Consider the following 12,599-nt stretch of genomic DNA (forward strand, 5'->3'; position numbering starts at 1 on the left):
AATTTATCATCGAATAATGTCCCCTGACACGAGTATAAAAAAAAGACAACTTATTATCTATCATCTGCAATAAAGTTCTTCTCATTTTTATCTCTCATTTAGTGTGATGCAGCGGTGGGAAACACGCCCCTGACATAAGGCATCGCCCGGAGGCTCGGTGAAGATGATTGAATTTCATAGCTACTTACGGGCTAATAGGGCCGTACAATGACTACTTACTGTCCTTAAGTGACTGGCTGCTTCTCTGTGGCCGCGGCCCCTTTGAAGCCCTTCTGAGGAGATCTAGAGGATTTAGTCAGTAGCGTGACATGAGGCTGAGCAGTTGAGCAACAGTGCTCCCACCAGCTGACTATTAGAACCAGCTGATAAAAACACAGAGGCTACAACTATGGGAAGCACCAGCGCTCCAGTGGTTGCTCAATGCAAGGCTTTCTCACACTGCAGACTTAACGCATTGAGTCACGTTTCTCAGGGAAAACGTCGGGTTTGAACGATGAAAAGGCGCGAGGGGATTTTCAATCTGGCGCAGCCACAAAATAATCACTTAACTGCTGTTATTCAATGGAGCAAAAATCTCAAAAATCTAGTTGTTTTTTTTTAGCTTCTCAAATGTTGCACTTTGATGCTTGTTTATATTATTTAATAGGGTCAATTCTCAATATAAATGAAAACTGACTTAATAATAACTAGTACAGGCGCTGGTGTTTATTTTGTATTAAATATGACAGTCAATAAACATGTTTTTTAGTTTTAAAAAAATCTAAATTATTATATTAGATTTAGTTTTATTTTATTATCATAATATTGCCAGGCTGTATGTCCTTCCTGTAACGTACAGATTGGGAGTATCGTAAAACTGCCGGATTGTTATTTTTTTGCATGTGTATTTGTGTGTGTCCTAAAGAAACTAACTGAACTGGTGAGCTCGTTACACACAGAGGCTGTTTCCACATACAAACCACTTTGTCCTGATCATGCTGTTCCACTTACACTCTTGGAAGACCAAACCATATATGCATGTGCACACATACGCACACACAGACACACAGCTAACCACATGCACATGTTCACTTGCTCTTAACTAATTCATTCAGGAACACTTTGGTTTGGGTTTCAACACCAAAACCTCTGTACGTTTGATTGAGAAATGTGTCTGACTGCAATTATCTGGGAGGGGAGGGTGAAGGGAGGGATGGATAGAGAGAGGAAACGTGCTACAGCGGTTTTATAGCTTGATGGCGTGACATTTTTCTCTACATTTTATTTTCTTTTTCTTTTTGCCTCCCTAAAAAAAATCCCTTCCATTTTTCAAGAAGAGGGGCATAGTGTTGACAGAGCAGGAAAAAGGGGGCACACTGAAGTAGAAGGTAACAGCAGGGAAAATGGGAAGAAAATGGATGGACAATGGGACTGAAGTGGCCGAGATTGTCAAAGCTGTGCTTTTGTTCACTAGAATTGAAAATAACTGCAATGTCAGGGAAAATCTTAGACAGATTTGGAACTGATGGTAATGATCACCACGGATGATAAGAGCCACTTTAAAAAACATTGTGGAAAATTGTAGGCAAATAGAAACCTTTTGCAAGGACAAATCGGTGTGTAAGAGGAGAGTAAATACTAATATATAGTATCTGGACTTTACACTAAATCCATATGAATGCTTTGTGTGTGGCACTATAGCATATAAGCCGATCACTGACCTGCAGTATGTAGCCCCTGACGTAGTCTCGGAGGGTCCAGCCCAAGCCATGCAGGATGTGCAGCACCTCCTCCTGCTTGAGCACGGAGAAAAGGCGGTCGAGAAGGATCTTGAGCCTGACAGGTACCGCCTGGGTGCCGTACAGCATCAGGCTACTGATGTCAAACACTACATTGGACTGAACGATCTCCACCTGGGTCGGGTGGTAGAGATGCTGGGTGCTGAGCTTGTCCAGAGCTGCATGAGTGACCCGGCGGAGTAAGGGAGAAAGAAAAGAAAATGCACACACACACGCACACAGACACACACACATGCACACACACACATGCACAGTTAATGACTATCAAGTTTCTCTCCCATCTCAAATCTTTCCTCTTAGGCTACTGCGTAGTCAGCACTAGCTGATAATAACATATCTATCAGATAAAAGCAGTGACATTAACGCTATTATCAGCCATTTATTCCATTTAATCTATAATGTCTGGCTCTTTCACATTTACGCTGCCCTTGCACCTTTATTTTTATTTGCCTCTTTTGTCTTGATGTGTCACCCCAGTTTCACCACGTTTTGCCTCTAACCTTAACACCTTTTGGCTCATTTATTATTATTCAGAAGCGACGAAGCCAAAGTTGCATGGTTACTAGGTGCATGTCATAGGGGTTAAAGGGTAACATAGGATTTCTTTCTATTGTGTTGGACATTTAAAGATGACAAGAAGCAGGAGGGACATAATTAAGTCAGCGGTTATCCTGTTTTGTTTTGTTTTTGCAAGACATATTCATAAATGTCTTGCAAATAAAATTTTGCATTGACTTTTTATGCTGTTTTTTCATATTAATGGAAGTATTGCGAAGAAAAAGCAGACTATATGAATTGTTGGTATTACATAATAATAAATGTCTACTGTCTACTAAAGAAAAACATGCTGAGGAGCCCTGCATCTACATGCAGCTACCAGCAAATTTCAGCAATAACCTGCGACAGCCTGTTGGTTTCCCTCCCCTGAGGGGCAGAAATGGGGGCAAAAAGTTGCTCTCTGTCACCGCATCTCGTAAAGGTTAACAGTCAGTGCAAGTTACAGTATAGGTTTGTCAATACCCCCACTGTTGCCGGCTCACTCACGTCTTCCTGCTCCCTGTCTGGGTGACACCTGGTGAACTCTTTATCTCCTCTTTCTCAGTCCCTCTCTCTTTCCTAACCCCCCTCCTTCTCCCACCCCTCTTTCCCCGCCTGTCTGGGTGACACCTGGTTGGGTCTCTCTCTGATCCCGGGACGTTTTTTTTTTTTTCCTGCTGACGAGGGCTTTGCCTGACAACACAGCACAGCCAGACACGAACATAATAAAAAATGAAGAACTACTTGTCAGAGTCCCTGCCAATGCCGACATGAAATGAAAAGTGGGGGAGAGGAGAGATGGGTGCTTGACAGTTCAGAGGGAGAGATTAAAAAATAGTCAATGGGGTCCTGTGCGATCTGCTGAAGGGCCCATGGCCTGCGCTTCTGCGGACGCAAGCCAAACAGGTGTTTTCTTTTATCTTCACCCCCCCCCCCCACACACACACACCCTCCTTCTTCTCTTTGTACTTTCTTGCCTCCTCTCCCTTTTTCTTTTACCCGCTTGAAAAACTCATAAGGTGTGGTCTCTTGCTACTCTATCTCTCTTGCGGCTGTAGAGTTTTTCTTCCTTTTTTTTGATCTAAGATGCAAAAACAAGACTTTGAAAGCAAAAAAACAAACAAACAAAAAAACCAGAAGCAAACGAACTGCAAAGTTACTTTTACTGTGGAAAATTAGCAAAAATCATTTGGATTTTAGTACATTCAAAGCTACAGAAAGACTGAAGTTAACTGAACACAGATAATATTAGTTGTACTGTGATAATTTCTATATAGAGCCCAGCTATATAGAAACATAAAGCAGTTTTATGAAAACCCTAAAGGATGAATCTATTCATTATTTCAATAACTGATTTTGGTAGATACAACAACAGCCTTAATGATTTATGGTCTTGTGATTTTCTCACCATGAGCTACCCAGCCATGTTTGCACTGGTCACATGTTCGTAGGTGAATCTTCCCTGGCTGGAAACACTCACACGTGCAGTTCACCAGTGTGCAGCGAATGGCCTGTGGAAACACACAAGAAAAGAAGAAATCCAAATCAATTACAGTTTGGGTAAAAAGGAGAGATAATGGAGCAAGACTAACAGAGAGCAGCTTTCAGCTAACAGCCGTGAACTGAAAAAAAAGGAAAGCATTTTAAGAAGACTGCTGCAGGTCAGCAAAAACTCAAAGCTCATCACATACTGAACTTAATGCTTTGACTGTTTCTTTAAAATGTGACAACAGCGAGATAAAGACCGGATCCTACATATCCAACTACTTTTTGATTCCATAGTGCGACTCCGCCTCTCCGTATACAGTAAGAATCCTGAGATCACGTGACCCAACAAAGGGCTTTGCTTCCTGAAAACATAGAAATGTAACTTGTTTTGACTGAGGCTCCATTACTCAACACTGGAGTTGCACTTAGTCTGACCCCGGAAAGCTTTTAGTAGGGAGAGGTTAAGTGTCCAGACTTGACAAGGCCGACTCAGTGCAGTGCAACACATCGTCTTCTGAGGCTTAACCTCCCCATAAAAAAACAAAACAAAACAGACAGGACAATGTCCTGTTAGATTTTAAAGGTGTTCACTTGATCACATATATGAGTCTGATTGTTCAATATTGCAAAAAATGTATAAATGAATGCAACTTCATCACCCAGAAGAGTACAACAGCTGCAAGCTGTAAATGTCAGGCTGGCACGGGGAAGCAAGAAGAGAGGAAACGAGGAGCAAGAAGGCAAAAAAATTAATTAGAAATAAGAATCTTTAATAGGAATTGTCAGCCTTGTGTTTATCAGACATTTTTTTACATTATCTATATGAAATGATGAATAAAGATCCTAACACCAACCTAAACTGCCTGAGGGGAATCAAAAGCTGTAGGAAGATCAGTGCAGCAAAATGTCTTATGGGGGAAAAAACACTCATGACATCCAAAGTTTTCTTTGTTTTTAATCAAATATGTATTTTATTTTAATTTTTTTTTTTACTTTAATGTAATGTTGGCTGTTTTGTGCAAGTTTATAGCTTCCTACTCCATGAGGCAGTCACTGTTTATGCTGGTGATGCATAAAAAAAGTAACAATTATAATAATAATAATGATTAAGGGCTAAATAATCATTATGCGATAGTCTAATAGTTTTGAGATTTCATTGTGGGAAATGCATTACCTCGTTTGCTCTCTCAGACTCATTACATGATGACGGGAAAGAAGCAAAACTTGCACAAACACAATTGGTCCATTGAACTGCAAGTGCAGATCAGAAATCTTCTCACTGCTTCACAAATTCTGCACATTTTATATTTACAGAGTTTACAAGTTAATATAAATAGAATAAAATATTTTACATTCAGTATGGCGGCGGGTCTGTGCCGAAATGGAGGATATTCTTCCTGTGTTGTCAAAGGAGCTTGCAAAGAAAAGCGTCTGGACTTCTTTAAGTTACTTGAAGATGTTTCACCTCTCATCCGAGAAGCTTCTTCAGTTCTAAGGTCAAATGGTGGAGAGTCCCTATGTGTTCTTTCTTTAAAATGATAAGAGGAAAAATCTGTAATTAAAAGTATTGCAAAGAAAATATGTCAGGTGTGCATAATGCGGCACATTGGCTGGAGGGTACAAAGGGACTGCAGCGAGCTGCTGCGTATTTACTCTGACGGGGAATTTCAAATGATGCAGAAGCTTGTCAGATCAAAATGCAGACATACCTGTGGGTGTCTGTCAGAGACAAAAAAGAGGAAGACAATATAAAGCTAACTGCTTGTTCATAGACCAAACTTTACTTATCAGCACACTAAACTTTATGAATTTATTGTCTGCACTGAATATGTTATCTCATACTGTCTCAATGTAATTTTTACAAGGTAATGGTGGGACAGTTTTGTGACACAGTCGTGGAAACAAAGGGTCGTAGGTTGGAGTCCATCTCTGCGCCACCAGCCTATATTTCACAATATCAGAAGCAATCAGCACTTTCAGATAGACGAGGATTAGAGGCACAGATCAGCCTTTGCATCACACAGCTGAGGTCAGCGCACGAGCTGCAAAAGACAGAATTTTTCTGCTCTTTGCTTTGCAAGTAACATTCACCCCGTCTGCGGATTAGACCAATATCCTGCAATTCAAGATATAAAACTCGCCTCACTCACAATCAACTAAGGGACCATAAAATCTATCAGAATCCCCCCCTTTGCTTGCCCTGAGGTGTTGTAAACCAGATTAGTTACTGGAGGTGTCAAAATGAACATGGGCTAATCCAAGATTAAACACAAAATTACACCACTTCTAACCATGTCACCTCACAGTTTGACACCAAATAAGGCAGGAGACAGAGATTATTTGACTTCACACCATTTTTAAGCTCTCCAGGTGCAGGGATGGCAATCCTCGCAGTGTGCGAGGATTACACGCCGTGTGTCAGTCGGAGCAGAAGTTAAGCACTGAGCTGACGTTCTAATCCAGAGCAGTGCGCATTAAACGAGTTCAGTGTTCCTTTAGTCAAGGACACATACTAACCAGACGTAGGAGCTCATAAACATTCAGAGGTAGTTAGGGTCAAATGCGTGACCTTTCAGATAGACAGACAAAAAAGGAGTCAGAATTCTTCAGTGGTATGTTTTGAATAGTTCATAAAGTCCATAAAATTCCTGATTTAATGTAACAACTTTGTAGCAACATCCATGCTCATGTAGCCACTTACAGCCCTTTTACTTCCTAATCAAATTCCCATGTTGCCAACATATAAGTTCCCTGCAGCCTAGATTACAAGACTACTCCCTTATACACAAAGGGTCGACACAGTGTGTAGCACAGTTTGATCCACCTGTTTATGTCAGATTCCCTTTCTGACGCAGCCCCAAAAGGTTGGTGTTGTGTTAGGTGAAGGTGTAAACGACTACACTACTGAACCACCTACAGGCCTACAAGACTTGTAAAATATTGAAATTATTGTTATATTTCAGGGGAATATTTTTTTCTTTAATACATTCTTATCTAGTTAAATTGATATCCTGTTCAACTGGTGTTGAACCAATGATTACAGTTAAATGTAAGAAAAGTGCTACTGAAGTGCTTTCTTAACAGTCAGACCCCCAATTATGTTCAGAGCTAAAAAGATTTGATGAGTGGAAATTCAATAAGCAACATCCTTGATGACTGATTTATATTTTTTAAGGTTCTGGCTTTTCAAGTTTGAATTATTGCTTTACACTTTCCCAAGCATGCTTGACTATTTTATAGACGTAGTCAAGCAGATCATTTTGTGGTCCTGTTATGTTGTACACACTTCATCTTTTTTTCATTTTTGAGTACATTCTTTGGCTTAATTGCACTTCAGTTTATTCTGCTTTTGCCACAGAAGAGTTTCCTGCATAAACTATGAAACTCTCCTCACAAAAATCTAATTTAGAGCAGCCAAATTTAGCACGATGATGTCACACAGCACAGGCCTTTTTCTAATTACCTCTCTGCGCGGCACCGCTAACAGCAGAAGATGGAAACAAACAAATGGAAATATCAAATGCACCTCTGCTGTTTACGAGCTGGGGTCTGACAGCTGACAAGATACTTAAGGGGCGTCTAATACAGCAATTAGAGCGTGCCACTGTCTGCAGGGCTGCTGCTGTGACAAGGCGCCCTCTAATCACTGACTTATTACGCTGGCTAGCAGCACCTCTCATATCTGGCCCATTAAGCAGACAACAGCATTAAGAAGCATTAAAGCAGCAAGCCCCTCTCGACTGAGGAGTCACTGATGGGAGAAAAAGGAAGGGAGGGGACGCACAGTGCCTGTTATTTCTCTGTATTAATTTGTGCATTGTTATGCGTTCAGTTTGGAACATGTAAGAGGAGTGAAACAGAAGAAATGTTTGTCATGTGACTGCATCAAAGCTGATTGCGCACAATGAGATAAAAGACTAACAGAGTGAGAGGCAGCAGACGGATGTGTCAAGGATGGCCATCAAAAACAAGATCAAGATGTGAGTTGGCCTGTGCGTGTGGCTTGTCAGAGGAAATGAGAAAGACAAAATCATCAGACTTCTCTAAGATGCTCACGTACTTGCAACTCCGCTTCTGTGGCTCTGGATTGTATTTGACCGTGGTTTAACCTGTGTCTGGCCTGTGCTGGGTCAGGGACGAGCTTGGGCCCACATCCCACCGCTACACTCGCACATATTTGTCACAGCAGGCCGGGGGAGGAGGCTGTGTTATCTAAGGCCCGGCCAGATACACAACATTAGTCACTGTGCTAGTGTCTCGCCAGGGTTTCCTCTTTGGCTCGCAACTAAAGACGACGATTGTGAGCAAAAGGACAGAGGAGTGTGCGTTGGGCTTCATAAATCACAAGAAAACTTAACAGCTAAACAGCAAGGCGAGGAAAATCCCGACAAGGCTTCAGCAATTAGACCCGAAACAACAGTCAACGCTCTCCCAGCTGTCGCGTTACCACTGTGGTCAACAACTTAACCTAGATGCAATCAGAACGCATCATTTCCAGCCCCTATCTGGCTCAAGTGCGTGCGTCTCTCACTGCTGGGTTTTGTTTAGCTCGAGGCTTGATGTTTCATGGATGTTTTGCTTGGCTCACAGTCCCTGTCCCAGCCCAATTGTATAAACACTGACAGTCAGCAATGGCCAGCATCAGACTGGGGAGGACTCTCAATTAAAAGGCTGTTAGTGGGACAGATGGACTGAAGAACTGCAGGAAAGGGGAGCTGCTGAACAAGATGGCTTCATCTTGGATTTTAGTTTAGATAATCAGTCCAACTCTAAACCAAGCAGCAGTATATGTAAAGGTCAACCAAGGTACTCATTTGGTGCTGTGAAACGAAAGAACTGACGGCGATCCTAAACTAATATCCGTTATAACTGTATTCCTAACTGTCATATTTGAAGGTTGACATTGTAACTAAATGCTACCAAAAACACCACAAAAGCACCAGCTGCCTAGCCCGTTTCTGCCTCTCTATATCCTCTCTAGACTTCGTACGACGAAGCCAACACAGACAGCTGCTGGATGCTGGGCGGGTATTGTTCCTTCTACTTTAACTGAAACCTTTATCATGTTCAACACACAGCCACAGACCACATTTCTTGTTTGGTGAGTTAAGCAAAGCCGAGATTTAAATGAAAACCCCGTGCGTACTTGCACATCATGTGTGCATGTGTGTAAGTCTTTGCAGCAGCAGCAGCTTGAGATTTAAATTTGTCTCTGCTTAGGGTCACTGTAAAACACTGGGAGCATCTTGTCCTCTCTTCCACCCACAAGATATTATCTCATCCATGAGTTAGCTGCTGAAATGCTGTCAATTTCCTGCCAGAAATGTGCAGCCAACATGTGTAGGAAAAGAGGCACGGCAGCTTTGCGTGTCATAAAACGGGCCCTGGATCCGTCAGATAGATCAGGACTTCACAATGTCCATATTGGAAACAGGTGACAAATAAAACACGGCGAATAAAGAAAGTCTTTGTAGTCAGACACAGCATGCCACAAAATACAGGGGAGCAAATGCCTCATGCCAGGGCTAATCTTTGCTTGTTTGATTTCATACATTGGATTTGGCTCGAAACAGAGCTTTCTTGCTTTACAAAGTGGTACAAAATAAACAACGATTAATCACTTGTGCACTAGTTTTAGTTTTCAAACACTTGCACTAAACTGTAGTCCACAGAATAGAGACTGTTTTCCACAGAAATCCCCACAGTGTGAGGCTCGTCCTCCGTGTCAGCTCTCGTTTTGAGCCCACCGCCTGGCAGTCACAGAGCCAGAGGTCCCTGTCCTTTGTGCAGCTGTGCGTCTGGGCTTTGACACGGGGCAGAGGGACCAGAACTATGCTAATAGGAACCAAATGGGGCGTGAGTCCCCGGTGGATTACAGAAGGAGAAGAGAAGCATGTGTTTTCATGTATTCATGTGGAGATCTGGGACCCCGCTCTTTTTTTCCTTTCCATCCCCCCCCCCCCCCCCCCTTTCAGTCAAACAAATAGAGGCAGCCATGTCTGTTGTTTGCACGCACTCTCAGCTAATGACCTGACATATTTTTTATTGTCAATCAGTTGGTGTATCCCTAGCCTGATCAAATAAATACAAAAGGCTAATATGATGTTTGGATTTAGGCCTTTTTCAAAGGCGTCTTTTGTGACACACTGTAAACTTCTTAATCTGAAGTTCAAACGGGCCAAGTCTGAAAATGAAGTTAGAAATGAAGTGAGCAAGGAAAAATAAACATCGAGTAAAGACTAGAAAACGTCCACCCCGAAATGTTTCGAATCAGATCGATGATGAAACCTTCGGTCTGACTTACTTGCATGATAAAAAGCCGAGCGTGTACTTCTGGACAGTCACACTTGTTTATAAAGTGGACAGATAAAGGACCCAGCTGGCTTTGATATTGTGAAACACAGAGGAAGAGGGAGCATAATATAGAAATACCGGAGCAGAAACACAAGCCTGTGATCTCGCTCTGATATGCCATGCTCTCAGACAGTGCAACCTATAAAGATGGAGAAATGCACCACATGGTTAACACAGAACTACACTATCAGTTCAAATAACTAAGCATCAAGGGAACAGCGGTTTCTCCCATCTTTTGTGTAGACAGCAGGTCCATGCAGAGGCCCCCTAGTCCAGGCCGCTGGCCCCTCTCAGCTCTCCTCAAAGCAATTCCCCTGCCAGAGATCAAACCACCTGCCCAGTGACAGACCTTTGGGTCCACAGACACAAGGCCAGGTTCAAAGAAGAAGTGCAAGGGGAAGCAGGGATGGAGCGAGAGAAGGAATGGGAAGTGGGGAAAGAAAAAGAAAAGTGAGATAGCAAGGGAGCAGGGGGTGGTTTGGGGGGAAGGGGGGGGTTGTCAGGTAAGGTAGTTTGTAGGAAAGGTGGAGAAGGAAGGGAAAGCTAATGAGGGGAGGTAGGTAGGCTTAGAAAATGTTTTGCAAAAGATGCTAAAATTCCCAAAAGAGACAGCTGTTTGAGACTTTCTTTTTTCACCTCATGTGAATATCTGAAATACTGTATCAATGCTAATATTCAGGTCAAAAGACAAAGAGGATAAAGCTGCAAACAGCAGCTGTTTCTTTAATACGACACAAAGACATGTCAGCAGAGATATTACCTTTATATTATTGCAGACATATCTGTATAAATGTACAGAATTCCAGTATATACAGTATAAAAATTGAAAACATGTAGTTATGATGCTTATTTTCACTTTAAATAGCATTGCTATTATTCAACCACAAAACATCCAACCTTGTAGATGTGTTACATTTTAGTAGCAAATGACTGGATTTTATTAAAAATGTCAGCTTTAGTTTGATAAGATGTTTACTGGATGTTTATAACTTCTATTAGTATTAATTGAAAATAGCCAGTATCAGTTGCACTTCAGTAATTCTTCCTTTTTAAACAAGCAGGAATAATATTATCTGAACTGTTTATTAATATTCAGCTGATCGGCTGCTTTTTCGGCAATAAAATAAAAACCCAAAAGCCACTCGACACTTATTAGTCTTTCTGCTTTTCAAGCAACACACTTCCCCTATCACTGGCCATTGTGAGCACAGGAAAGGGAAGCAAATAAAGACGCCATTGTTGTCAATATATTCCACCGCCGCTGCGACCTTCAGCCTATCACAGGGAGGGACGGTTGATAAGGACAACTCCCTGTCAGACTTGACACCTGCACTTGCTGGCCCACTGATTGCCCCTCGTCGAATGCAACTATCACAGTGAAGGCCTGCAATGCAACACTGCATTCCTGTCTGGAGACTTGAGCGAGTGATGTGGCCACACAGTGCGACCAGACGCACATTTGTGTGTGTGTGCTGTTGTTGGGGGGGATAACAAAGGAGAGAAAACGGCAAGGTGTAAAAGGAAAAGGAGGGTGAAAAAACAGGAGTGGCGGAGAAGGTTAAGTTGGTAAAAATGGAGCAACAGAGGAAGAAATGACCAACAATGGTTGCTCTTTGTTTCTTCTATCAATCTCCCCCAAACACAAACAGAAAGTATTAGTCAGATCCCAGACATATTGCTGACCCCTCTCCGTGAGGGGACATCTCCATGGTGATCACTGGTTGGTGTGGGCGACGGGACACACACGATGCAGGCCTGACCGCGTGACGACAGGAGGCCAGCGCAGGAGAGACTATCGCCAAATTGACATTTAGTCATCACACTAGTGTAGAGGGTGGGACTCGCTACCTCCAGTCCTAGCTCTCAAACTGCACACATACAAGCGCACATTCTCCCACATTCCCTCTCATGCAACCCTGTGTATACTCACACACTAACACACGCACCCATGCAGTGAATTCCCCTACTCAAACTAGCTCCCAGCCAGCAAAATCTTGGAAGAGCTCCTAGGTTTAATCTTGCCAATAGCTCTTTATTTTCTTTGACCATTTTTAATGCAAAAAATCATGTACTAATTGTGTGTAAGCAATCTGCAAATTATGTATATGTTTTTGTCAACCGAACTGAACACTACTGTAGACACCATTGGCTGGTTTTCAAGACACACGACTGGGCAATAATATTTGTTTCTTTCCTCATAGTTTTGTTCAAACAGTGTGTCAGCAGCAGTGGTTTACTTGTAAACACCTGGGCCTGCACACTCAACAGCTGTGGAAATACAAACTATGTATAAGCTATGCTGAACAATGATAACGGCATTATTCTGATTATTCGCGAGGCGTTAAATCTCGAACACCACCACCTAATAAAAAGGAAAAATCACTTCATGCTATTTACGGATTTGTGCTTTTTCTTTCTTTTCTTTTCTTTTCTTTTTTTTAC

The 12,599-nt window shown here is 42.2% G+C and overlaps 1 protein-coding gene across 10 annotated transcripts in view; it reads right to left on the minus strand.

Annotated features, from left to right (window-relative positions):
* bnc2 (basonuclin zinc finger protein 2) overlaps window positions 1-12,599 on the minus strand; it is a 174,381-nt gene that overhangs the window by 40,071 nt on the left and 121,711 nt on the right. For all 10 annotated transcript variants that reach the window (XM_085161525.1, XM_085161524.1, XM_085161522.1 and 7 more), the window contains 2 exons: window positions 3,724-3,826; window positions 1,701-1,936 (listed from right to left, as the gene is read on the minus strand). In XM_085161525.1, coding sequence (XP_085017651.1) covers window positions 1,701-1,936; window positions 3,724-3,826 — 339 coding nt within the window. The remainder of the gene's footprint in view (window positions 1-1,700; window positions 1,937-3,723; window positions 3,827-12,599) is intronic.

This window comes from Neolamprologus multifasciatus, chromosome 6, assembly GCF_963576455.1.
Source record: "Neolamprologus multifasciatus chromosome 6, fNeoMul1.2, whole genome shotgun sequence".
Classification (NCBI taxonomy): Eukaryota; Metazoa; Chordata; class Actinopteri; order Cichliformes; family Cichlidae; genus Neolamprologus; species Neolamprologus multifasciatus.